The sequence below is a fragment of the Ursus maritimus genome, unplaced genomic scaffold, assembly GCF_017311325.1.
Source record: "Ursus maritimus isolate PB19 unplaced genomic scaffold, ASM1731132v1 scaffold_9, whole genome shotgun sequence".
Classification (NCBI taxonomy): domain Eukaryota; kingdom Metazoa; phylum Chordata; class Mammalia; order Carnivora; family Ursidae; genus Ursus; species Ursus maritimus.
This window is the reverse complement of record NW_024427107.1, coordinates 64126351-64152535: the sequence shown is the minus strand read 5'-3', so window position 1 is coordinate 64152535 and position 26185 is coordinate 64126351. Positions and strand designations below refer to the sequence as shown.

At 42.3% G+C, this 26185-nt stretch overlaps 1 protein-coding gene across 2 annotated transcripts; it reads right to left on the bottom strand.

Moving 5' to 3' along the window:
* Positions 1-488: 488 nt before the first annotated feature.
* NTAQ1 (N-terminal glutamine amidase 1) lies at positions 489-17649 on the bottom strand. Of its 2 annotated transcripts, none has more exons than XM_008689370.2 (6): positions 17366-17627; positions 11670-11769; positions 10705-10755; positions 7880-8028; positions 7080-7204; positions 489-1177 (listed from the first exon to the last, which is right to left on the bottom strand). In XM_008689370.2, the coding sequence occupies exons 1-6, from the start codon at positions 17452-17454 to the stop codon at positions 1068-1070; spliced, it is 624 nt and encodes a 207-aa protein (XP_008687592.2). In that variant the 5' UTR covers positions 17455-17627; the 3' UTR covers positions 489-1067. The 2 variants fall into 2 exon arrangements, with proteins under 2 accessions (XP_008687592.2, XP_040481491.1); XM_040625557.1 differs by lacking the exon at positions 489-1177 and adding an exon at positions 2494-3089 and having other exon boundaries at positions 17366-17649.
* Between the last annotated feature and the right edge of the window lie 8536 nt (positions 17650-26185).

The window sequence follows — 26185 nt, the reverse complement described above, 5'->3', positions numbered from 1 at the left end:
AATTAGTTCTAAATTATAAAATAACTTAAGAGGTTGTGTTTGTGTTCCTCTTACCAAAGGTTCATTCACTTTCTCCCAGAATCCTCCTGGTCAGCTGAACCAAACGGATACATGACATTTCCTTTGATTGATTCTTGAGTAACGACTGCAGGTGTCCCTCCATAGCACAAGGCAGAGGATCTACATTAAATGAAAGTTGCTCAATAAGCAGAAAACTCATCTAAGATCAAAAGCCTGGACATCCTTGCTTTCAGAAATTGTTCCGTTACAGTAGAATCATGAAGACATGCGTGAGAGTTAACGCTATATATGCCAGTTTAATGCCCAACATCTTTTATTTGGAATTGTATGACGAAAGCCAAATTTCCAAAACATCTTCAAGAAGGAAGACTGATACACGTATTTTAAAGCAATGGTTCCCATCTACAAGTGAGATATACTTGGGTATCTCAGATCATCAAGGGTGACACAAAATCTTCAAAACAAAATTACTTTTAAGTCAACTTTATTTAAAAACATATATAAATAAGCCGAACAACACTCAAGCCTGAGAGGGCTGCAATCTTTTCTTAAGAACATAATAGTCCAAAAAGACTAATACTTATTGCTGATTCAGCTCACAGTACCAGCCCTCTTCAAGCAGCAGCACAATCACCAGCAAACATTTTATGGGCACCTTTGAGGGGCACAAAGAGTCACAGAGCAATGAGCCACAGCCTTGCCCTCAAGGAGCTTACAGTGTAGCTGGAGAGAAACGAAACATCCAGAACAGACAAAGTCTACACATCTATTATAACAAAAGGAATTACTGGCATAAGTTATCATATGTTTTAACAAATGAGCATTGGAATATCTTACCAAATATACACTACATCAAGTTTCAACCTAACATATGCAAAAAAATTGGTTTTTCTTAAATTTTTTTGTCCACTGTTTCAACTCAACTGAATTAAAAGAGGAAAATATAATTCCAAGCCAAATGTACCATAGTGTTTGCTGTCCCCAGTGAAGGGATGGACTGTTCGTGTCCTAGAACTTCTCCATGGTTCTACATCCAGATGTCAAGTTCAGTAGTTCTGACTGCCAAACCGATGTACAAATTCAGATAGGGAGTACACGGCTCCCCATCCTACCTCAGGATCCATACTGATAAAATCATTCAGGTTCATTTTGGAATCTAAAAAATTCATGAAAGAAATGTCCATTGAAAACACAATAAAACAACCCAGAAGACCAAAAGTAAGGAAAATTATTCAAATGGAGAAGGGTTCAATATCACTTTTGTGGTATTCTTATCTCAAACGCGTCACTCAATCTAATCATGACAAAACATCACACAAACCCAAACTGAGGGACACTCTACAGAATAACTCACTGGTACTCTCCAAAATTGTAAAAGTTATAAAAGAAAAGGGAAAAAAAAAGAAATTGTCAGAGATTGCAGGGGACTGAGGAGACAGGACAAATAAATGTAATATCCTGGGGTAGATTCTGGACCAGAGAAAAGAAATTAGTGGGAAAACTTGCAAAACTTAAGTAAGGTCTGTAAGTCAACAGTACTGGATCAATATTTTTATATCAAGTACATCATTTTCTTGGTTTCAATAATTACACTATGGTTATATAAAATTCAACATTAGCGGAATCTGAGTAAAAAGTATATGGGAATGCTCTATAGTGTTCTAGCAAATTTTTCAGAAGTCTAAAATTATTTCAAAATAAAAACTTATATGAAAAAAATGCATGAAGGAGGGCACTTGATGGAATGAGGACGGGGTATTATACACAACCAATCAATCACTGAACTATACCTCTGAAACTAATGATAAACTCTATGCTAATTGATTTTAAATAAAATTTTTTAAGAAACAAATAAAAAAACAAAAAAAAATGCATGAATAATCAAACTACCAATTTATTGGATTCAATTGCCAAATTACAAGAAATCCAGAGGCTACAAAAGAGATACAATCAGCAAAATCCAGATTGCTTCTCCCAGGCCCATTTTTTTCAATAAATAAATTGTAAGAAAAAGGGAGTTGGGCAAGAAATCTATATATTAAAAAAGATTCTAAGGAGACATAACCAAACACAATGTAGGGATCTCATTTGGATACTGACTCAAATAAACAAACTGTATAAAAAAAGATGCTATGGGGGCACCTGGCTGGCTCAGTCAGCAGAGCATAGGCTCTTGATCTCGGGGTCATGAGTTGAAGCCCCATGCTAGGTGTAGAGATTACTTAAAAATATGGGGCGCCTGGGTGGCACAGCAGTTAAGCATCTGCCTTCGGCTCAGGGCGTGATCCCGGCGTTATGGGATCGAGCCCCACATCAGGCTCCTCCGCTATGAGCCTGCTTCTTCCTCTCCCCCTCCCCCTGCTTGTGTTCCCTCTCTCGCTGGCTGTCTCTATCTCTGTTGAATAAGTAAATAAAATCTTTAAAAAAAATAAATAAATAAATAAAATAAAATAAAATAAAATCAAAAAAAAAAAAGATGATGATTTTATGACTTTATAACTATGAATCTGAACACTGGCTAGATAGATAATGATTTCAAAGAATTACTATTAACTTTTTTAGATGTATACTGGCACAGGGGTCGTAGGTTTTTAAAAAAAAGAAAGCCTTTTATTTTAGAGATCCATACTGAAATATTTAGAGTTGAAATGACACAGTATCTGGGACTGGCTTCAAAATAATACAAGAAGGGGGAAAGTAGATGGGATACAAATGAATTGATTGGCCATGGGCTGATAACTGTTGAAAGTCTGACATACTATTTTGTCTAGTTTATATATATGACTTAAATTTTCCACACTAAAAAAAATTTTTAAGTGCATACAATTGCTGTTTCTGCCCATCAAAAAATTGTTACAAAAACTGCGCTTCCACCATAAACCTCCAAAAAACCGTGCAAATATATTTAGCAACTATTTCCAGACATTGGAACAACAGGCAGCACACATCTGGGATTCCTAAGAAAGCAGATACAAGGGGAGCCCTAGGATCCCTCCAGCTTACTGGCCTCAGGGGCAGTTTCCAGACCCCAGCACACAGAGGGGAACACACCCAGCGTGGCCGTCTCCCTGAGGTGAGAAAAGAGACATCGAAGTTAGGGAGGACCTGGGCAACTGGACCTAGGGGGCAGAGTACAGGAGAGGGAGGTGCAGAGCAGACCCCCCCACACACTTCTCCCCACCCACCCTGACCACGACACACACCCAAGTCTTTGGCTGGGACTGACCTCACAGGGCCAGGAAAGAAGCACCAGAATGTAGTCGATCTAACAACTGCCAGAACCTCCACAGTCCCGACCAGCCAGGGTAGAGAGAACATGTAAGGCACGAGCATTTGGTAGAGCACTGGGGCTAAATCAGCACTAGATGAAAGGCTGCTCTGGACTTGCACTACAAAAGCTTAAAAAACAAGCCCTGAAAGGACCCAGCTGACTCCGAGTAATGTAACTGCATGCCAACACTGTTTTTTTAAAAGTACCTCAAGATCCAGCAACTGGCAACATAAATTCAAAGTCCAGCCTCCAACCAAATCTTAGAAATCACACAAAGAAACAGGAAAATATGACCCAAAACCAGGGGAAAAATCAATCAACAGAAATGGACTAAAACGACAGAAATAATGGAACTAGAAGACAAGGAACAGCTATTATAAACATGCCCCATATGTTCAAAAGGGTAGAGAAAAACATGAGCACGAGGAAGAGAGAGAAAAATATTAAATCAGTCCAAAATGGAATTTCTAGACATAAAAAAATAAAATATGTAAAATGAAAAAAAAGGTGCTGGATGAGATTAACAACAAATTAGTGAATGCAGAAGACAAGAGCAATGGATTTACAGACAAAAGAAAAGAATTATTCAAAATGAAGCACGTACAGAAAAAGTCTGAAAAAAAAAGAAGAGAACATCACTGACCTACGGGAATAATATCAAGCCATCTAACACAAAGATAGCTGAAGGACAAGAACTTCAGGGAGGATGGGTGGTCAGAAAAAAATGTGCGAGGAAATAACAGCCAAATGTTTTCAAATTTGATGAAGACTATAAATCCACCAATCTCAGGATCTTAACAAACCTCAAGTGGAATACACCTAAAGGAAACTACACTACAGTCCATCATAATCAAAATGCTAAAACCCAGGGGCGCCTGGGTGGCTCAGTCGTTGAGCGTCTGCCTTCAGCTCAGGGCGTGATCCCGGCGTTCTGGGATCGAGCCCCACATCAGGCTCCTCTGCTATGAGCCTGCTTCTTCCTCTCCCACTCCCCCTGCTTGTGTTCCCTCTCTCGCTGGCTGTCACTATCTCTGTCAAATAAATAAATAAAATCTTTTAAAAAAAAATGCTAAAACCTAGTGACAAAGAGAAAAACATTTAAAAATACTGAGAGGGAAAACACTCGGAGAAACAATAGGAGATCAGAGCCCATGCAAGCAGAAAGCAAGAGAGAGACGCCTTTAAACACCTGAAAGAAAAAACATGGAAATCTAGTATACATGACCCCACAACTGTTATCTTTCAATGATGAAGGTAAGCACCAAGGATGTAGAAAACTAGAAACAGAGTTGCTAATACCCTTCTAACAAAAAAGCTAGATAATCAGCAAACACAGAACTTTGGTTGAAGTCATCAGAGAGCTGGGAATGCTGGATTACCACGTAACTGGAAATAAGGCGAAGACAGGCACCTGTCAGGAAAGATGGGGTGGAAGTTCCTGCTGACCTGGGTCGGTGCCAGACTCCGGAGAGGCCAGCAAGTCTGCGAAAATTTTTAACAAACTGCTTTTAAAGGAAATCTCCACTTCTGAAATACAATCTTTGTTTTCTAAAACATCCCCCTTTTTCTGTTTTGTTTTCTAAGACTTTTTAATGTAATTAAAAAATGATTACCATCTGCAGCCATTCGTTATGTAAAAAGATCAATGTATTAAACACAAAATGAAAATAAAATTTTTTTGAAGATCCAGGTATAACAAATAAACATCTGTCTCTTCTAATCTCCCCCACGAGGCACTATAACATTTCTGTTTACCTAACACTGGTCCTCCAGCTCAGCTCAAATTAGCCAGTGTTACTATACATTAGGAAGCAAGAAGATGTGAAATATATGCACACCGGCGGCAGGAAAGGACTCAGAAACGGAGGGGGATATTTGGTGTGCTCTGTAATTCAGCCCAAGACTTGGGAAATGTCTTTAAAAACTGAGCCATCAGTGGCTAGTGCTGGAACTGACACTTCAGGGCAAGGTGATACGACCAAAAATTTCAGTTTCCTTCTCACCAGGGGGAAAAAAAAAAAAAAAGAGTTCCTTCTTTTAAAAGACATTAAATGCTGAACTGAAAAGAGTGGTCTTGCAGACATATGGCCACTGAAATTATTAATCATATAATCCTAATGGTCAACATATCAACTGTACTAAATTCAAGCCCTAAGAGTCAATCCCACCACTGAATGCAGGGAATGGAGGGAACTGCTATTAAAGTACCTGAAAGAGGCATTACGGTTCGGTATTTTTCTTGAAGCATTTTTTCTTTTTTTAACCTTCTTAATTTTTTATAAAACAAAATTAATGAGCTAAAAGTAACTCTAACTTATCCTAACTTCAAATATATTCCTTTCATAAACACAGGATTTGAAGTACTGAGTTTACCACATGAGAGAACATTACAGTGTGGTTAAATTATGACATGGGAAACCCTATGCTCACCCCACACTTCAGAGCAGATTCCTTTTAGTTTCAATCTCAAGTTCAGGAGGTCCCTGATGAACTAACCACACACAAGGTAGAAGCAGACACCACCACCCCCTCCATCCTAACTGTGCAGCCGAGGCAAAGGGCTTAACCTTCATGCACCTCACTTTACACGTCTATCAAATGTGGAAAATAAAGCTTGCCTGAGCTGTGGTAAAAAATTCTGTTAAACTACTATGGAAAGCGGCTGGCACCCAGCCTGGCACAAAACAGCATTTACTGGGCAGCAGGCATCAAAACCGAAAGGAATGACTCAAAGAGGCTCAGGGCTGACAGGCTGGTGTTTACTGAGTGCTTGGTATGTGCTAGGCTCTGTGCTGGGTGCTCACGTCTGAAACAGAAATGGGGGATGGCTGAAGGCACGCTGTCCCAGACCACCCCTATATGGCAGGTTGCCCAAAACTAAAAGGAAGATCTATGGCACCCCCTCCTAACCTAGGAGCTGTTCCAATTCTAACGCTGAGGCTAGCACGCAGGTTGGCAGACCAAAAAGCAACTCCAATATAAATGTTTAAAATCATGAGAGAGAGCTTTTCACAGAGAGCCTCAAAAATCAGTTTGAATCCTCTTTCAGTGTTCAAATACACCAAATATATTTACATTCTTCCTTGCTGAACTCCAAATGTCACTATCCTATTTTTCTGGGATGCCCGAGACGGGATGATTTCACCAAGAAACAGCAAACGTTGCGAATTACTTATAATCATCAATAACGTTTTCAAGCTCGTGTGAATGCCAAACAATAGTAATAGGGGAAGAACTCTTTATCTACTTAAATCTCAGAAAATTATTAATTGGACTGATGCCTAAAAGCACATAAATGTGATGAATGGTACAATAAAACCTGCTAGCTCTCACTTCCTTCTAATGCAGATTTTATCACAGAGCCAGGGAAATGACATTTCACATACCGCAAGGATGCCCTAGGGACTTCTGCCCTAACATGAAACCCCACCATGGCAAGGTGCTACTTATCCCCGTTAAATGACGCAAGCACACAGACCTTCTGAAGCCCAGTGTCCCAGCAGTAGGCACACCCAACACCCTGGCGGTATGCAAGGCAGTGTGCAAGTCTCATGGTTCTGCTCCTGGACGCCTCCCCTCCCCCGCAAGCTCTTCTGCTTTCCAGTCCTGTTCTCCGTGCCTCAACTCCTGAATCTAATAAATATGCACATCTATGTTCCCTCTTACCTTCTTACAACTCAGGAAGTTTCACACAAAGAATAACACACAATTTTTTGTCCCTGGTTAAGGGGCAATGCTGAGCTGCACAGTGACCAGAAACCTCTCTGAGAAGACATCTTTGGCTCACCTCCAGTTTCAATGCAGGGATATGATGGAGGAGGTTCTCTCCAGTTCCCACTGGAATCTTTCATGTGAGATCGGTCAGAAGCAAAGTTCTTCAAATACGAATCTGCACGGATCACTCTAAATTTCCTGCAGATAAAGCAACATTCGTTTACATTAGGAAGGTTTCACAGTGAAACTCCCACTTGATTTTTATACAGACTCATTTTCTATGACATACACAAAAGTACCCGGGAATTTCTGTACTACTAGTAATACACAAATATCTATGCAGCTTTATCACCTGTTGAAGAAGCTATGAGAAAGGATCAGCTGAAATTCAAAACTACACAGGCACAGAAATATATCCAGGTGCATTTACTCAACAGTATATCAGGGGTAAAAGGCATAATGTTCAAGGGGCTGCCATCACAGACCTCTCAATTTTCTCGTCATTAAGGCTAACCCCACCCACCCACCCACCCAAATACATACGTATGACAGAAATCTCCAAAATGGCTTTCAGAAAACGTCTGGGATCTCATCACACACATTTTTAAAAGAATGCCAACCTTTTATACATTGGACAATCCTTTAAAACTTCAAAACATTTTGAATCTTCTGCATAGCACATCATTTTCAAATATTAACTCAATGGTGATACTAAATCAAGTGATCTTTGCAAAACAAATGCAAAAAAAAAACCAACTAGAAAACCTCACACACACACACACACACACACACACACACTCTCACACAAATTCTCTGTACAACTGTCGAGGTCTAACTTCCGAAAGTAGGTAAATCCATCCTGAATCTCCTCACCTTCTAAACTGTGGATGGATGTCCTCGTCAGACTTAAAGGCATCTTCCACATAAGTGTCAAACGGACAGGGAAATGGCAGGACAGTGTCAAGATCATAAATGAAGCTCTGTCCTCCACTTGAAACATGAAGCAGGACAACATGGTAATCCTGGAAGAAGAAGTTGAAGTTAACCAAGTTACTTCGTGATGGTGAATTCCAAGGTCACAGTAATAATGCATATATAATCATTAACGATGAATACAAGACTAATACAACCCTTCCTAAAATAGCAAAATAAAGCAAACATAAAACCCTAAAAAAAGACTAAATGTCCAGTGACAGCGAACACTTAAATAAGTAGTGGAAATGTTCATATACATTAAATGTATAACCTTTGACCTAGCTATTTCACCTCTAGGAACCCATCCTACAGAAAAAAGTGACCATATGCATGTAAAGATAGATAGATAGATAGATAGATAGATAGATAGATAGATAGATACAAAGAAAATCTCTGCAGCACTGTTTACAATAGTGAAAATTCAGAAACAACCAAAAGCCCACCAGGAGAGAAATAAACCTCAATGCAGCCGCTAAAAAAGAAAATTAGGTAAGTTTATGTAGAAAATGGAAAAACGGATATGTTACATAGTTGGATGGGAAAAGTAAATTGTAAAATACGTACCATATACTATTTTTTAAAAGCTATGTGTATACAAAGACACACATGAGCGTTCCAAAGTACACATGCATGCATATGAATACACAGGAAAAGGTGTGCAAGGATACCCTCCAAAGTATTAACAAAGGGGATTGCTTGGATTACCCTGGAACGTGAAAGGACTTTAAAATGCTGTTGCTGTTAAATTGGCCAACCCATCAGTAGCCATTAGGCAGGAAAGATGAAGACAGCTTCTCCTGTGCAGCCCAGCTATGACACATCCTCAGTCCCCGACGCTAGGCACTGGCTAACACCAGCTAATGGCCAGAAGGGACGGGATGGAAGTTATGAAGGGGCGCTGAGGGCAGTCAGATGCTGAGTCCCTCGGAAGAAAGGCGCTCTCACAGAGAACAGGACTGGGAAATAAAAGGCTCAATCACATTAGTACCACCACCTTATAATTCTAGTACTTCAGAGCTTACAGAGCACTTTCTCAAACGTTGTTTTATCGACCCAACCATGGGGGGGAAGGTGATTAATTAAGACTGGAGATGCTGTGCCATCAAAGCCTAAAGAGCTTCTTTGGCTCCAATGCTATCTTCGTAAGGCAGAAATAGCATCAGAAATGGATGCTTAGGCCCTGCACTCCCCTTAATGCATGCTACCCTCCAGATAAAGAGAGAGAGAGAGTGGCCCCCCTTCCACTGGGGGTGTCCGTGTTATTCCCGTCCTTCTGCAACAAGCTTTCCACCTCTCTCCCTACAGCCTTCCCTTGCGTGCTCACTCTCCCTCCAGGAGTCTCCCACTTCCTACCTGAACCAGTCTCTGCCTTATCCAAAATCTGTTTCTCTCTTGACATCTTCCACCTCCTATTCCAGTGGTTTTAAAATGCATACTCTCTATTGTTTGTGAGAAACTGTGCTACGGAAAGAAAGATGCAAAGATGAGAAAGGAAAGTCCTGACCTTCGAGGAGCTCACGGAGCAGAGAGTGAGTGAGACACAGTCAAGTGCTGCGGACAGTGCGAGGCTGGCAAAGAGCAGAAGGCTTCAGGTGAGGCCTTCAGGTCAAACCTCGGCCCCTCCCCTTCCAACCTGAGCTTCCACCTCTATAAACTGGAGATAAGTGTAGTGTTCAAATGATATCTTATTTTAAGTAAGTATCAGAAATAAGATGCTTGTTACATTATTATGAGTGGAATTCTTCTTTTACTTTAACTTCATGTTATTAGCATAAACAACTCTTCAGGGGCACAGGTTAAGGTGACACAGGGATGTGTACTGGAAAGGACCCCAGGCTGAGTGAGACCCAGTCCTGCCACTGATCAGCTAGATAACTTTGAGCTTCTCACTCTGTCTTCTGGGCTTGTTTCTTCACCTGAAAAATGGAAGGGCTGGAGTAGATCCCAGTTTTTCAAATGCTACTCATGGTCACTCAGGAGTCTGTTAAGAACACTAACTCCTGGGGGCGCCTGGGTGGCACAGTGGTTAAGCGTTAGCCTTCGGCTCAGGGCGTGATCCCGGCGTTATGGGATCGAGCCCCACATCAGGCTCCTCCGCTATGAGCCTGCTTCTTCCTCTCCCACTCCCCCTGCTTGTGTTCCCTCTCTCGCTGGCTGTCTCTATCTCTGTCGAATAAATAAATAAAAAATCTTAAAAAAAAAAAAAAAAAGAACACTAACTCCTAAACCCTTCTCTAAATCAACTAAATGAGAAACCTATACTTTTAACATGATATCCAGATAATTCTAACGTGCAGCTGGACTAGATGTTGCTAAAGTTCCTTCCAGTGTTAAATGGATAACAGTCTAGGAGATCACAAATATATCTGCCACATCAGCCATTTAAAATCTTTCCTATATGGGGTGCCTGACTAGGTCAGTCAGTAGAGCATGTAACTCTTGATTCTGGGGTAGTGAGTTCAAGCCCCACATTGGGCGTAGAGATCACTAAAAAATAATAATAATTTAAAAAATAAAATCTTTCCTACAATAATAAAATTAAATGAAAACATGTCTGTAAGTACTACCGTTGACAAAATAACATCTAATTCCCAAGAGGTCAATTGTCAATAATTATCATAGCCTTACTCTACTGCTATCATTTCTGCTTTACCAAAACACAGAGACCACTCAGGAATTACAAGTACTAATGCACCAGAAGCTCTCTGTATTGACCATCTTACCCAGATCACAGGTCCATCTCCAGGTCTTGCCTGTTGTTTCCAGATAGGTATCTACAAAATATAATCAATTTCATAAGCAACAACTTCAGTTAAACCACTACTAAATTCTTTAAAGCAATACATAAATAAAAAATATTTCTAAGCAACCAACAATCAAGGTGAATGAAGAAGAAATCTAAATCCCTCCAAATGTTCGTAATAATGAAAACGCAAAAAGTAATTATCTGATGTTCTTTCGAGAGTAGAAAGAGAACTCAACAGGGAATCAGAAGGCCTGGCAGGTTCAAGTCTTGCTTTCCCACTTATTCATGGGACCTCCCTGAGCCTCTATTTCCTCATCTATAAAACAGAGATAGCTGTCAGAACCCTGCCTACTTTACCGCATTTCCATTAGTATCAAATGAGATGTTGCTTACAAAAGTGCTTCACAGGGCGCCAAGCTGGCTCACTTAGTAGCATGTGACACTCTTGAGCTCAGAGTTGTGAGTTCAAGCCCCACACTGGGTGTAGGGATTACTTAAAAATATAAATCTTTAAATTTTTTTTAAGTGCTTTACAAAATATTAACAGCTTACTTTTTTTTAAGGGCTTGCTTTTTTAATACTTCATGTATATTTACCATAATTTTATTTAAACTCCAGAGACAAAAACATCTTTACTTCAAACCTGAGAGTATGTGGCTCTAGCCTAAGCAATTTAGAACGCTCTAACTTAATACCTAAAGAGAAGGGATTTAACCTGTGTACACCATCATCTTTTTCTTGACCTACAAATAAGGGACTAAACTTTTCTAATTCAACTGTGCCCTGAAAGGAAAAAAAAAAAATCTCGCTCAAAAATAAACTTTAAAATGTTGCTATATTTTATAAAGCACATTTTATAACAGTGCTGACCCCATACTATATTTAGTTTCTATTGTCACCCTAAATCTCTTGTTCTCTTTCTGCAATCACTCACCAACTTACCATCTTCCTCTCATTAGATATGAAGACAGCGTAACATTCTTCTAAAGGATACTGGTCGTGGTTTTTGATATATTCGCAGAGCTTCCAAATATTTTCTTCACTGAAATAAAGTAATAGTTTAATCAATATAATTAAGCAATAGTGTTCTGTGTCTTTCAAATTTGAACAGAAGACTGATGAGGACATTAAAAAGTTGGAAGAGACTTGAAACACCACCCAATAACTGACTGATGTTTGACCCTCCTCTAAAGGATCCCCAACAAGGTGTGACCCAATTTATACTGTGTGCTGACCTCTCTCCAAACAGAGCACATGTTACCTGCCCCAACAGTGCCTGCTTGCCCACGGAGGCCTTTTATAACTGAGAAAATGCTACATCAATACTCCATAAGCTTTGGATCGAGGGACTTGAGATACAGCTGGAATTCCAACTCAGCCACTTATGAGGTAAGAAGCTTTGAATAACTTGACCTGAGTATCTGCTTTTCTCATCTGTAAAATGGGGATAATCATACCATATTATAAACACTTGATAAATCTTAGTTAACAGTGGTTCACTGCTCCCCTTAGGAATGGGGCAGGATGAGTGTTTTGGGGAGGAGGGCTTCTGGCTGGAAAGGACCTAGGATATGCCTAGGAATTCTTTTGGAGGGAGACTCTGTGAGTGGGATTCTCTACATCCCTCTGGTACAAAAGAGGACCTGACTTTTAGAAAGTCCTTTCTCATACTGAACTGAAATTCACCTTCCTATACTTCTGACCCAGATGAAGCTCCTTTTCTCTGTGACAGGCCTTTAGATATTTAAAGCAATAGTCAGAACCACCTAAGTAAAGCAATGCCCAGTGCATCAAACCAAGCCACACTGGTGGCCACAGGCACACTCCCACATGGGCAAAAAGACTCATTGCTGGCAGTATTCCCAGCTCAGCCTTTGGATTCTTATCGTTTTCTAATGAGCCACACTGCACCTTCGTTCAAAATGAGCTACATCAGCACTCTGCTCATACTTGTGACTCAATCTGTCAAAGCCTCATTTCCAAACGCCACACCACGCTACCTGAAAATGAAGTAAGGCATGCCCGGCAGTAAGGACTACCACCATCTTATGGTAAGACACACTTCCAATGCAGTTCTGAGCTTGTCTACCTGTCTAAATATTCCGTATGAGTACACTTAAAGTACCAAAGCCAAGAGTTATTTTTTTTTCCCCTATGATTTTGTCTTTCTCTAAAATACCTAAGAAACCCTACAGACAAAGTAGTGACAGAGGTAAAAACAGAAGATTGCTACTGACTATTTCCATAGGATATGTAGTACAGAGTAACAAAAAGGTACTGTTTCATTATGACATAAAATATGTATTAGCTAAGTTTTTTAAAATCTGCATGTTCTTTTTTTAAAAGATGTTATTTAATCCAGCCATTGCACTACTGGGTGTTTACCCCAAAGATACAGACGTAGTGAAGAGAAGGGCCATATGCACCCCAATGTTCATAGCAGCAATGTCCACAATAGCTAAATCGTGGAAGGAGCCGAGATGCCCTGCAACAGATGACTGGATTAAGAAGTTGTGGTCCATATATACAATGGAATATTACTCAGCAATCAGAAAGAATGAGTTCTCAACATTTGCTACAACATGGACGGCACTGGAGGAGATAATGCTTAGTGAAATAAGTCAAGCAGAGAAAGACAACTATCATATGATTTCTCTCATCTATAGAACATAAGAACTAGAATGATCAGTAGGGGAAGAAAGGGATAAAGAAAGGGGGGGTAATCAGAAGGGGGAATGAAACATGAGAGACTATGGACTATGAGAAACAAACTGAGGGCTACAGAGGGGAGGGAGGTAGGGGGATGGGATAAAAAGGTGGTGACTAACATAATATAATAAAAAATCATTATAAAAAAAATAAATAAAATAAAAGATGTTATTTATTTATTTGACAGAAAGCGAGAGAGCAAGCACAAGCAGGGGGGGCGGCAGGGAGAGGGAGAGGGAGAAGGAGGCTCCCTGCTGAGGAAGGAGCAGGATGTGTTCGATCCCAGGACCCTGGGATCATGACCTGAGCCAAAGGCAGATGCTTAACCGACTGAACCACCCAGGCGCCCCAAAATCTGGATGTTCTAAGACCAAGTTTTCAGAAGACATTTGTCTGTCCAGCCTGTAGACATTCTGGAGTTGATCACAGACATCTTCAAGAGACTGTGATGTACAAGCACTATGCTAAGTGCCTGGAGGATGTAATGATAAATTAGAGCTCACAGACAGTGAGAGGAGACATACAGATCCATAAATAAGCAAGCATCATAGAAGGTTATAAAAGATGCATAGAAGAGAGTCATTAACTTTGAGGGACACAGGAAGATGAAGGAGGTATAGGTCACTGATTTCTCCTTGTTTGCTCCCCCCTTCCCCAGTCCCAAGGATGGGCATAGACTTAACACAAAGAGTTTGAGAATCCGTGTGTACCATAAGTACTGTTGGCAAGCTGAATACATGTGGCTGGACAAACTTTGTCTATTATTTTTCAAATATGTGTGAATGTTACAAAGAGAAAAAAAATTAAACATAAGAATTACTGAATCCGTAGGGGCGCCTGGGTAGCGCAGTCAAGCGTCTGCCTTCGGCTCAGGGCGTGATCCCGGCGTTCCGGGATCGAGTCCCACATCGGGCTCCTCCGCTGGGAGCCTGCTTCTTCCTCTCCCACTCCCCCTGCCTGTGTTCCCTCACTCACTGGCTGTATCTCTGTCAAATAAATAAATAAAATCTTAAAAAAAAAAAAAAAAAGAATTACTGAATCCGTAGTCCTTTTTTATCAATTTTTTTCAAGAGTACACTTAATATCATGTAGGAAGATCTCGAGAAACATTTGATTTTTAAAAAAGGGGGCTTTGGGGTACCTGGGTGACTTAGTTAAGCATCCAACTCTTGATCTCAGCTCCGGTCTTGATCTCAAGGTTGTGAGTTCAAGCCCTATGTTGGGCTCCACACTGGGCATGGAGCCTACAAAAAGGGGTGGGGGGCCTATACTTGGAAATGCTGGGAGTTACTGTTGGGATAGGAAGAATCCCAGATTTGGTGTGAGTCCTAGCACCTCTTTAAAAATGGGGGGGAGGGGATTGTAATAATAATGTTCCAACCTGGTTGATTATTTTGTAGCAGAAGGACTAACAAAGCAGCATTAAGGTCAAGATTCTGCAAGGGTTACTGGTGATGGGCTGAGGTCAGAGAAGCATAAAGAAGGGAAGGATCCCCGACATACAGCAGGTGCTCAACCAACGTTCGAAGAATACAAAACAATTACAATAGAATCAGACGTGCTCTGCAAACCACCTAGTGCCACACAAATACTGGTTACCACTATTATCATTCAGCTGGCTCTGAACAGATAACTAACATCTGACACAAGTTAAAAGAAGCAGAGAGGAGGCATTTATTTCACGCTGTAAGAACCGGCAGGAGCAAACGTAGTAAAGTGCACCTACCTGATAGTTTAAGACAGGGTAGAACACTGGTTCTCAACCTGACGTGATTTTGCCCCCCAGGGCACATTTGGCACTATCTGGTGATGTTTTTGGTTGTCACAAAGTGGGTGAGGATGCTACAGGCATCTAGTGAGGAGAGGCCAGGGATGCTGCTACAATACACAGGACAGCCCTCCACAACATTAGCATGCTCAAAATGTCAATAAAGCCATGGCTGAGAAGCCCTGAGAAGGCAGGTTCGAAATGAGATTGGAGAAACACACGGTGACCAGATCTGAAAGGACTTGCTATGCTCAGGAGACAGACTTTACTGTCTATGACTGTATTCCTGAAAATGGGATCAATGGATGAACCTAAGACTCCTCCACTGTACTGTTCACACATCCAGACTCCAGTCTGGAGTGGGACCCTAAGATCTGCATGCTTTACAAGCTCCCAGGTGATTCTAGGGCTCACCTGAATTTAGAACGGCTTTCAGCAGTGTGAAGCCAGCTAAGGTTCAGGACCTGAGGGAGAGGGGAGATCTGGACAGAGGCCTGGAGGAGGAGGGCCCAGCCCATGGCCAAGGAACTTAAAGGAGACCACCTATTGAAGAGATGTCCATTCCCTACCATTCTTCCACCAGATGACTCCACTCTAGCTGTGCCAGCCACCCTGCTCTGGGAATACGACTGCACGCTTCCTTCTCAGAGCCTTTGCACCACTGTTCCCCTGCCTAGAATGATTTTCCTCCAATATCACAAAGCTCCCACTCTTTTTTTCTTCAGATTTCTGCTCAAATACCACTTTATCAACAATGCCTTCCTTAAATATCCATTATGAAATAGTGAGTCACCACCCCTTACCTTGCTTTATTTTCTCTTAGCACTTAACACCAAACATGGTTTACCTGGTTTTGCCTGCTTTCCCTGAGCCAAAACACATGAACCAAGAGATCTTAAGAGGGAATCTGTCTACTCTATGCTGTATCCCAAGTGCCTACAACTGTGTATCACACAGTCCAAGTGCCTAATAAATCTTTATCGAATGAATAAATAAAACAATGAATGGATGTAAGGACAAAAACTAATTGGATTTAGGTGAGAGGTAAGGCAGAAAAAAATGCAGCCGTTAAGAATCATGAAGCTCCAATTTCAGCACTGCCTCTTGCTAGATGTGTGATCTTGGATGCAGCCTCTCTGTGGCTCCATCTTTTCATTAGTAAAATGAGGTAAACGATAGAACCTATCTCAGAGCCATGGATGGAAACACTTGGCACTGGCCCTGGCATGCAGTCAGAGCTGAACAAATGTTAAATTCTTGGTGACACTGGTTCAATGACCAGCTAAAGAAGGAAAAGGCAGTTTTAGATGGGCCTGAGGTTTCTTTTGCAACTGGAAGTTGGGGAAGAAGTCATTACTCAGGTGTGGGAGTCAAAAAGACCAAGGTAGGAATGGTGATTCAGCCACACAGGTGACTGGGACAGGGGTATAGTGGGTGGACTCCAGAGCCAAACTCTACAGGTAAATCCCCATTTCTTCATTCACAAGATATGTGACCTTAGGCAAATTAGTTGCACCCCTCTGTGCTTCAGTTTTCTCATCTTTAAAAACGGGGATAACAGAAATACCTACCTCCCAGGGCAATTGTAGGGCTCAAATGAATTAGTTTACGTAAGCAAATGAAAACAATGTTTGGCATACAGCAAGTGCTATGTAAATGTAACGCGTATGGTAATGACAACAGGGTGGTTTAGATCGTGGTTTCTGGTACAAGAAGGCCTGAATTGGATTCCTGGTCGCTATTAGCTGATGACCTTGGGAAAGTTATTGCAAAATCTCCGTTCCTCCATTCTCTTCCAAAATCAAAATGACCTTCACATCAATATGAAACCACAAAGGCTTCAGCAAAGTAATTTGCAACGGTTCTCTGCCCTCCACCCTCCGCCTCCAACTCCCCTTCCTGGCCCCCAAGCACTGAGATGGCATTAGTAATGCACCACCGACCCTACCATTCATGAGAATTCCGCCCCTCCCCCCTCTCCAAATGCCTACGCTCCACACAGGAGACCAGGGCTGCCTTTCCCGCTCCCTCATCCCCCAAGCGGGAAAACCCGCCAGTCGAGGCCCAGAGCTACCCCCAGGGAGGGGCCGAGAAGAGGCGGGGCCGGGGTGCGACGCCGAGAGCGAGGGAGATGCCGGGGGCTGCACCCGCGCCCCCTCACCAGTAGCAGCTGTTGTAGACACAGGCGTCCCGCGGGGGGCTGGCCGGTTGGTAGCGGGCGGCTGCAGCGGCGGGGACATCCCCCTCCATGGCGGGCTGTCTTGGGCCCGGGCACGAGCCTGACGCGAAGCGACTGGACCAGTCCCGCGGGCAGGCTTCGGGGGAGGAGCCGGCGCTTGGCGGGCCGCGCGGGTCCTCGGGGCGGAGCCCGGGGCAGCTGCTGCAGTTCCCGGGTGGTGGAGCCAGGGACGGAGTAGGCGGAGTCTGGGCAGAGCAAGCGACGCAGGTTCCGGGCGCGCGAAGCCCGGGAGGGCGGTGCAAGTTCCGGGTGGATGGAGCCAGGGGCTACGCGGGTTTTGCAGATTCCGGTGGGCGGAGCCCGGGCGGGAAGCGCAGAGCACCTTCCGGGAGGGTGGAGCCAGGGCTAAGTAGGCGGATCCCGGGGGGAGGGGGAGCGGTGGGCCGCGTGTGCATCCAGTGGGCGGATCCTGGGAGAGTAGGATTGCGTAATTCCGGGTAGGAGGGGCCCGGGCAGGTGGGTGGAGCCAGGGCGGGGCTGTGCTGCCGGAGCTCAGGTCCGCTGGGGCGGAGCGGGGCATGCTCAGGCCGGCGGTAACAGCGAGGATGGGGTTAGCGTCGGGAGGACCGAGGTCATCCGCAGGTGACTTGAAGGAGTCAGGGGAGGGCGTGGAATTGGTAAACCGCCCGGAGGCGTCTGAGACCCTTTTCAAAGCCGGGGCTGACTGGGGCTTGCTGGCTGTGGAGGAACTAACTAGACGGGACGCGGAAGACTCGACTTGTGCAAGTGAAATGAGAGAATCTTGTATGTGAAAAATGAAGCTTTAGCAATTTTATCCTAGAGGCCGCGGGAACCCAGGGAAAGGGGGGAGTTAATTCCAAATACGTCTGCATCGAACGGTCTTAGAGAGGGATAGCAGCCCCAGATTTCACCATGTTGTAACGTGTCTTTAATGGAATTGTGTGTGTTGACTCGGAAAGATATAGGGATTCCTTAATAGAGTAAGTTTTTTAAACGTTTAAGAAGAGTCCGCATGGCATCCATTTTGTGTTAATCATATAGTTATTTGCCAGCAATCTGGAAGGAAAGGAACCAAATTATTAAAACTGTTTATCTGATGAATGAATGGTATGAAGGACTTTGACTTTATCCTTATTAGCCTTCTGAATTCTTATATTTGTAATGAACATATGTAACTGATCAGGGTACTTCCCATGATAAAAACTGAAATTTTTAGTTGGTTTATAGGCCATCTCCAGTCAGAAGTTCGAAAGCCTCTAGGAAAATCCTAAAGACTTCGAGCATTAAGTCTATGTGTCAGTTATCAATGTATTGCCTCTTGGCTCTGCACACACACTTCAATATAAGCTATATGATAAATAACAGAATTCCTTTAAGCATTTCTCCTTCAAAGTGGACACCAAGTTAAGCTTTCTCAGTAAAGTGTGCTGGAAGAAGCTTCCTGCAGTTCCTGGGGCAGTGCAAGATTTGGGAGTATGGTCTTGAGAACATCCAGTGGGGTCTGCCCCAGCCACAGGCTCAAACCCAATTCCTCTGCAACCTTACAGCTTTAGTTTGGCAATAACCTTCCTGCAGCCCTCTTAACCCATAAAGCAGAGTTCTGTGAGGCCTGCAGGCATCCACCTGCCCATGCTTCTCTGGCAAACCCTTCAATGGCCTGTGCACATTTATCTGTGGCCCATAGGGTCACACACTGAGCAGTCATTCCCTCACCAAGCCTCCCCTTCCTCCCCCAACCCCACCATTCCCCCCTAGGCATTCTGAGAGCCTTCTATTCCAGCTGGCTCCCAGACTCCTAAGGCATCCCCATGCCACTGGTTAGTGATTGCTCCCCTCCGCCCCCTTCCCTACCTTGCTTAAGGGAAGTTGAATGCCAAGAATTAACTCCTCTAAGAGTGTAACCAAAAGATATAAGGAAACTCTGTATAGTACCTAAGGCTGAGGACGAGTACTCAAGGACAAATTTGAAAGGAGTTTGCACCTGGTTGGAGAATGCGTGGGTTGCTTACCCAATCACAGAGAAGTTCACTGGTTTACCCAGTCTGGAGGTGGTCTGAAGTCACTGGGCAAACAACGGAGAAAGGGTAAAGGAGAGCCAGCAGTCTGCCTTTTATAACATACTTTATGCTTCTTGATGCTTCAAACTTTCTCATAAATAGGAATTTTTTAACTAAAAAAAACAGATCGTATTTGTACATTCATGTGATTTCATAGTAGAGACTCTAAAATGGGATATGGTTTCAGAGGAATAAGGTTCTAATGCTTAGATTCTGACCTATAAACTCCAAAGCTCTGGTTGAGGAAGAAATAAGAGTGCACGACAAGAACCCCAAGCTCAGTGAAATCAGAATCTTAAAGGGTTGGGGTTTACAGAAAGGACACAGAACAAAGGAAAGTATTAAAAAGGGCCACAGATATGAAAGGGGAGATCAAGAAGTAGGCAGCACATAATACACTGAGGTTTAACCACAAAAGGTTTTTTTTTTGTTTGTTTTAATTGGAGGAGGAGGTATTTTTAATGCTCAGTGTTAAGAGCTAGAAGAAAAAAGATAATCCCATCTCTTGGGACCATATGATATGTGGTAAGGGACTATATAAGTGAAAGAAACAAATACCCAATGTCTATTTTGATTGTGTTTTCTCTTTTGTCTATCAAAGAAAATGATCCTCAGGCTGTAAAGAATAAGGGAAACAGCAGTGAGAGGAAATCAAAGCCAAGATAAGTGCAGTGGTAGAAAGCACCAGTTTGCCTTAAACAGGTTAAAAATCTTCAGACTCAGCTGAGTTATATCCCAGCATACTGAAAGTGCTGTAGATTATGACCCCAAAACCTTTATTATGGATCTTGGGGAAAATATGTTGGAGGAGAAGACATAAGACTAACTGTGAATACTCACTGTCTTGAGTTTCGTAAAAAGGAAAAATACGTATTCCAGACACTATACTCTGTGAACTTGATGCCTATTCCCAGGATGATTTGTGACCATGAAGAAAGGTGATTATTTAGGGGCCTTTAGTGGTTTACCAAGCCCATTTCATGCGACATGGACCTCATTTCATGTTGTTGGAAGAATTAATTGATCATTAGAATAGAATTATAGCACAAGCACTATAATTTGATTCCAACAAAGCAGCTGGCCCGGTATTAAGTCATGACTCATTCAGTTAGAAGACAGAAAGGCTGTTTATTAGCTCGTTTAATGGGAAGGATGCTGAAATGGCTCTCAGAGGCAAAAGATGAGCTGCAGAAACCAGGATCTCAAGAGACCAGAAGCAGAACCTACTTCCCCAGGCCTTCTTTCTCCCCAGCTCTCAACTGCTTCTCAGTGCTTGGCTTCATTCCGAGGTGACTTCACTTCCTGCTGTGGGGAGGATGGCCGCTGGCAGCCCCATATTCATATTTTCCAGGCTGGCAACCCCAGTGGAAAGAGAAAACTCCCTTTTCCTCATAGCAATCACACAGAGCAACTTGTACCTTTATTTTTATGTTTCTGTACTGCCTGACTTTTTTACATGTACAGTTGACCCTTGAACAACACAGGTTTGAACTGTGCGGGTCCACTTGTACGCATTTTTTACGGTACAGTACCGTAAATGTATTTTCTCCAATGGTTTTCTTAATAACATTTTCTTTTCTCTAGCTCATTTTATTGTAAGAATATGGTATATGGTATATAATACATATACAAAATAAGTGTTAATTGACTGTTAATGTTATCAGTAAGGCATCCGGTCAATACTAGGCTATTGGTAGTTATATTTTTGGGAAGTCAAAAGTTATATGCAGAATTTTTTTTTTAACAAACATTGGCCTTTTTAATCACAAGGGTTTGGAATTCTTAATCCAATGTCTGGATTTCAGTCTTTGGACATGTGAAGGAAAAATTTGGGGCCTCAGTTTTGCTACCTCTGAAATAGAGTCTTGCATAGTCTCTGTTGTTCCCGAACTTAAGTTGTTGCAAGGACAAGAAATCATGTAGGTAGACTCTGAAGACTTGACAATTATTAATGTTCCACTCTCCTATATGCAGATTTTTGACAGCAGGGGTATTAGCGCCCCTAAGCTACATGTTATTCAAGGGTCAACTGTATTACTTTCTAATGACAAATTTTTTAAATAAAAAAATTCTTTAAAAAATCAAATTTATCAACATTAATATAAAGAGCTGCATGGACAGACTAAAGTTCACTTATACCCTACTTTTGTATATTTAGTTTTCTATTATAAATAAAGCTGCAATTAACATTTTTGTATGTAAATCTTGGTCCATGCCGCTGATTATTTTGTTAGGGTGGAGTCCTAGAAGTGCAATTCCTGAGCCAATGGTTTTAAATATTTACCAGGTCTCATGATACATGTGGCTATATTGCTTTTAAGAAATGGGCCTATACCTCAGTATCACATTGAGTGTTATTATTAAAAAACAAAAAATGGGCAAAAAACCTAGCATTCCCATTATTATTTTAATTTGCCTTTATCTGATTATTACTTTCCTGTGTTAAAGGGATAACTTTTTTAAAAAATATTTATTTATTTATTTGAGAGAGAGAGAGAGAGCATATGAGCAGGGGGGAAGGGCAGAGGGAGCACGGAGCCCTGTGTGGGGCTTGATGCCAAGACCCTGACATCATGACCCAAGCTGAAATCAAGAGTCAGAGGCTCAACAGACTGAGCCACCCAGGCGCCCTAAAGGGATAATTTCAATATAAAGTGCTAAGATAACAATAATCAATGGGAGCTGGTGGGGGGCACCTTGCCCTTAGAGGTGAGGAGCTGGGCTGGGTTGGAATGTGATAATGTTATTACTCATCTTACTGAGAGTGAGGAGGGAGGGGGGCAGTAGTCTCAAGGGCCCTCTTTGTGGGCCAGCGCATATCTGTGGTGTTAGACTCGGGGCTGTGTACCATACCTTACATGGGAAAACGGAGAAATTAAAAGGGAGGCTGATAAAGAGAGAAAGCCTGAAAACCACATCACAAAATTATGGCATCTCTTCCCAGCTCACTTCCTGTGCCCACACACCCTCTCTCCCAACCCTCCATCCTGACCTGAAAGGGGTATCTGTCTCACATGGCCTCCCAGCATTCTTTTTGTCAATGTCCATTCTAGGACACCATTGGTAAAATTTTCCCTCTGACCTGAAGCCTCTATACCAGGCGGAATTCTTGGTTACAAACAACTGAAACCATCTCTGGATAACTTAAACAGGAAATCAAATTTACTGGAAGGATAGGAAGGAGGGAAGTTGGGCAGGGCTTGGAGGAAAAGAAGCACAGCCAGGGTACACTGATCTAGTTCTCCAAAATTCCAAGAATCAGCTGGCTAGAATGCCACCATTAATGCCACTGCCTCTGTACCATCTGCTGCTGCCTCCATGAATAACCTCTGCCCCTGCATCTTTGGGTCACCCCTTCAAGCGGCAATGACCGAGCTGAGGTCACATGCCTGAGTCCTGATTACCAGGTTTACAGGAAAATGAAGTCCATCCCTGTAGAATTTCCATCAAAGTAGGTAGAACCCTGCCTAACCCAAACCTAGTCAAAAAGAAAATCTCTCAAATAGGAGAGGTGTCTGTTTAAATTCAAAGTAGTTAAAAAATAGCAAATGGCAACTATGACCCCCCCCAATTTCAATGTGATTAATGGTTTTTTTCTTTTGACAGAAATCAATGAGATTAGCTATTTTATTTAAGTAAGGTCACATTTACAACATTCCTGAAAGAAATCCCTGTCCAAGTTGATGTTTATTTTCTAACCTTGTTACCAAAGAACAGAAAGGGACCCACCTATAACCTCATTTCAAATGAAGTAATGGAATTATGCTTAGCTCTTACCTCAGCACTCTTTTCTGTCACACATGAGGTAAAAATAAAAGGAAAGAAAGACCTGCCAAAGACCAATTCCACACCAACCCATGAGTTTCCTAAGGCTACTGCAACAAACTATTACAAACTAAGTGACTTTAAAAATAAAAAAGAAAGAAAACCCAGGAACTTATTCTCAGGAGGCCAGAAGTCTGAAATCAAGGTGTCCGTAGGGTTGGTTCCTTCCAGAAGCTCTGAGGGAGTCTGTTCTGTACCTCTCTCCTAGCTTCTGGAGGTTGCCAGCAACTCTTGGCATTCATTGGCTTAGAGATGCATCATTCCAATTTCTGCCTTCACCTTCACATTCCCTTCTTCTCTGTATCTCTTTATGTGTCAAATACCCCTCTCCTTTCTCTTATATGGACACCAGTCATTGTGTTTAGGGTCTACCATAAATCCAGGATGATCTCATTTCAAAGTCCTTAATTACACCTGCAAAGACCCTGTTTCCGAATAAGGTCACATCTACAGGTGTCAGAGTTTAGGAATTGGACATATCCCTTCGGGATATACAATTCAATCCACTATACCAACCAAACGTTGCAGCCAGTGTGGTTATTCTTAATATTGTTAAAGAGAGAATAAAGGAACAAAGAAAACCCTTTGGCTGTCTCTGTCTCTTGGTGTTCTAAAATTTCTGTGTCTTTACTTATTTTAAAAGAACTAAAACGACTGCTATAACTTCTGTGGAGGTCAATCTAACAAAATCTATGTAGCAGCCAGAGGGATTCTTTGAAGAAGTCAGAAAAAGTCACTCCTCTATTCAAAACCCTGTGATGTCTTTTCACCTCAGTTGTAATAAAAAGTAGCCAGAATGGCTGAAATTAACAAGTCAGGAAACAATAGATGTTGACTAGGAAAAAGGGAAACCCTCTTACACTGTTGGTGGGAATGCAAGCTGGTATACCACTTTGGGAAACAGTATGGAGGTTCTTCAAAAAGTTAAATATAGAGCTACCCTACGACCCAGCAATTGCACTACTAGGTATTTACCCAAAGGATACAAACATAGTGATTCGAAGGGGCAACTGCACCCCAATGTTTATAACAGCAATGTCCACAATCGCCAAAATATGGAAAGAGCCCAGATGTGAGTGTTCGTGTGTGTGTGTGTGTGTGTGTGTGTGTGTGTATAAATGAATAATGGAATATTATTCAGCCATCAAAAAGAATGAAATCTTAACCATTTACAATGGCCCGGATGGAACTAGAGGGGATTATGCTAAGCAAAATAAGTAAATCAGAGAAAGACCATTATCATACGATTTCACTCATGTGGAATTTAAGAAACAAAACAGAGGATCATAGGGGAAGGGAGAGAAAAATAAGACGAAATCAGAGAGGGAGATTAACCATCAGAGACTCTTAACCATAGGAAACAAACTGAGGGTTCCTGGAGGGGAGATGGGTGGGAGAATGGGATAACTGGGTGATGGGCATTAAGGAGGGTGCTTGTAATGAGCACTGGGTGTGATATGCAACTAATGAATTACTAAACTCTACCTCTGAAACTAATAATACACTATATGTTAATTACTTGAATTTAATTTTTTTTTTTTTAAAGCAGAAAACCTTACAGCTGAGGCCCACAGCCCTGCAGGATCTACTCATAGAGGCGCTTTCATTTTTGGTCTCATTAGCCTCCCTGTCCTCCCCTTTCCTCTGCATGAATCTTTCTTCTCCCGGATACCTAACTTCTTTAGGTCTTTGCTTACACTTACCTGAGAGACCTTGTCTAATCATCCTGCTTAAAATTGCAGGCTTCCCTCTCCCCTTCCGTACTTTATATTTCTCTTCAACACTTACGATAATAAACATTTATTTCAATTATTTTTTTCCTTCCACCAGAATTAAAGTTCTATAAGGGCACTTTTGTTATTCACTGCTGTATCCCCAGTGTTTAGAATACTGCCTGGCACATAATAGATGCTCAATAAATATTTAATAAATGTCGGATTAAGGAAATGTAGTTATCCAAATCAATAAAGCTTATTTCGGTTTCTCTAGAACTCCTCTCACATTCTGATCATTCAGCATGCTATCTATTTCATAGTCAATTAACTGCTGTATCTTAGAGAAGCCATTTTCTGAAATTCTTTAATAGTAGCAAACATTTATTGAGCTCTTCCTATGTGAAGACACGGTTCTAAGGTATAATATCTTTGAGCCGTAGGTATTCGGATTATTATTATTATTAGTTAATTTACAGATGAGGAAATTAAGACCGGGGAAAGTGAGTAATTTGCTCAAAATCGTATACAAGGGATACGGCAGCGATGGGTACAGAACCTGCGTCCTTAACTATAGTACTCTGCAGGGTCACTTTTAGGTCCCTTTCTGTTGTTGTTGTTGTTGTTGTTGTTGTTGTTTTTGATAGGTAAATTGCTTTGGTTAAGCTATCGGTAAAAAGCTCTTAAGGATCAAAGTCAAGCCCTGCCTAAAGCCAAGTGCTTTATCCAGCTCCGGCCGAGGACTCAGCATTTTGCATTTGAATCCTGCGTGGCGGGAAGCTGAAGGCAGGTGACGGGCGGAGCTGGGAGGAGCCGCCAGGCCCCCGCCAGCCAATCAGAGCAGGCAGGAGCCTCCCTGCCCCCCCCACCCCCGACAGCCACGCGCCAAAATTCCAAACGGGACCTCTCTCCGCTACCCGTCGTGTCCCTCCGCCGAGTTCAGCGAGCCGGAACTATATAAGAAAAAGAAATCAGCGTTCTCCCGCCACTGTCCGCTCAGGTCCTGGTCACTGTCGGTGCAGGTCCTCCTTAACTTCAACCCGAAGTCCTTCGCCCGTCAGAAGAGCGGAAAGTTTCGAGCTCGCTGTGGTAGGGACGCGGCGTGGGCGGGACAGGCGGCGGAGGGATTCCGGGTGCGCGCGCTACGGCCGCTGGCGCGGAGCTAGTGGCGCCAGAATTCGGAGCGC

What these genes read in the sequence shown, in the direction of transcription:
- NTAQ1 (XM_040625557.1), bottom strand. Translation starts at nt 17,454, where the DNA reads ATGGAGGGGGATGTCCCCGCCGCTGCAGCCGCCCGCTACCAACCGGCC. An exon ending in TATCTAATGAGAGGAAGATG is followed by an intron (nt 10,756 to 11,669) that starts GTAAGTTGGTGA and finishes TATATTTTGTAG; the next exon opens with ATACCTATCTGGAAACAACA. An exon ending in GAGATGGACCTGTGATCTGG is followed by an intron (nt 8,029 to 10,704) that starts GTAAGATGGTCA and finishes TTCTTCTTCCAG; the next exon opens with GATTACCATGTTGTCCTGCT.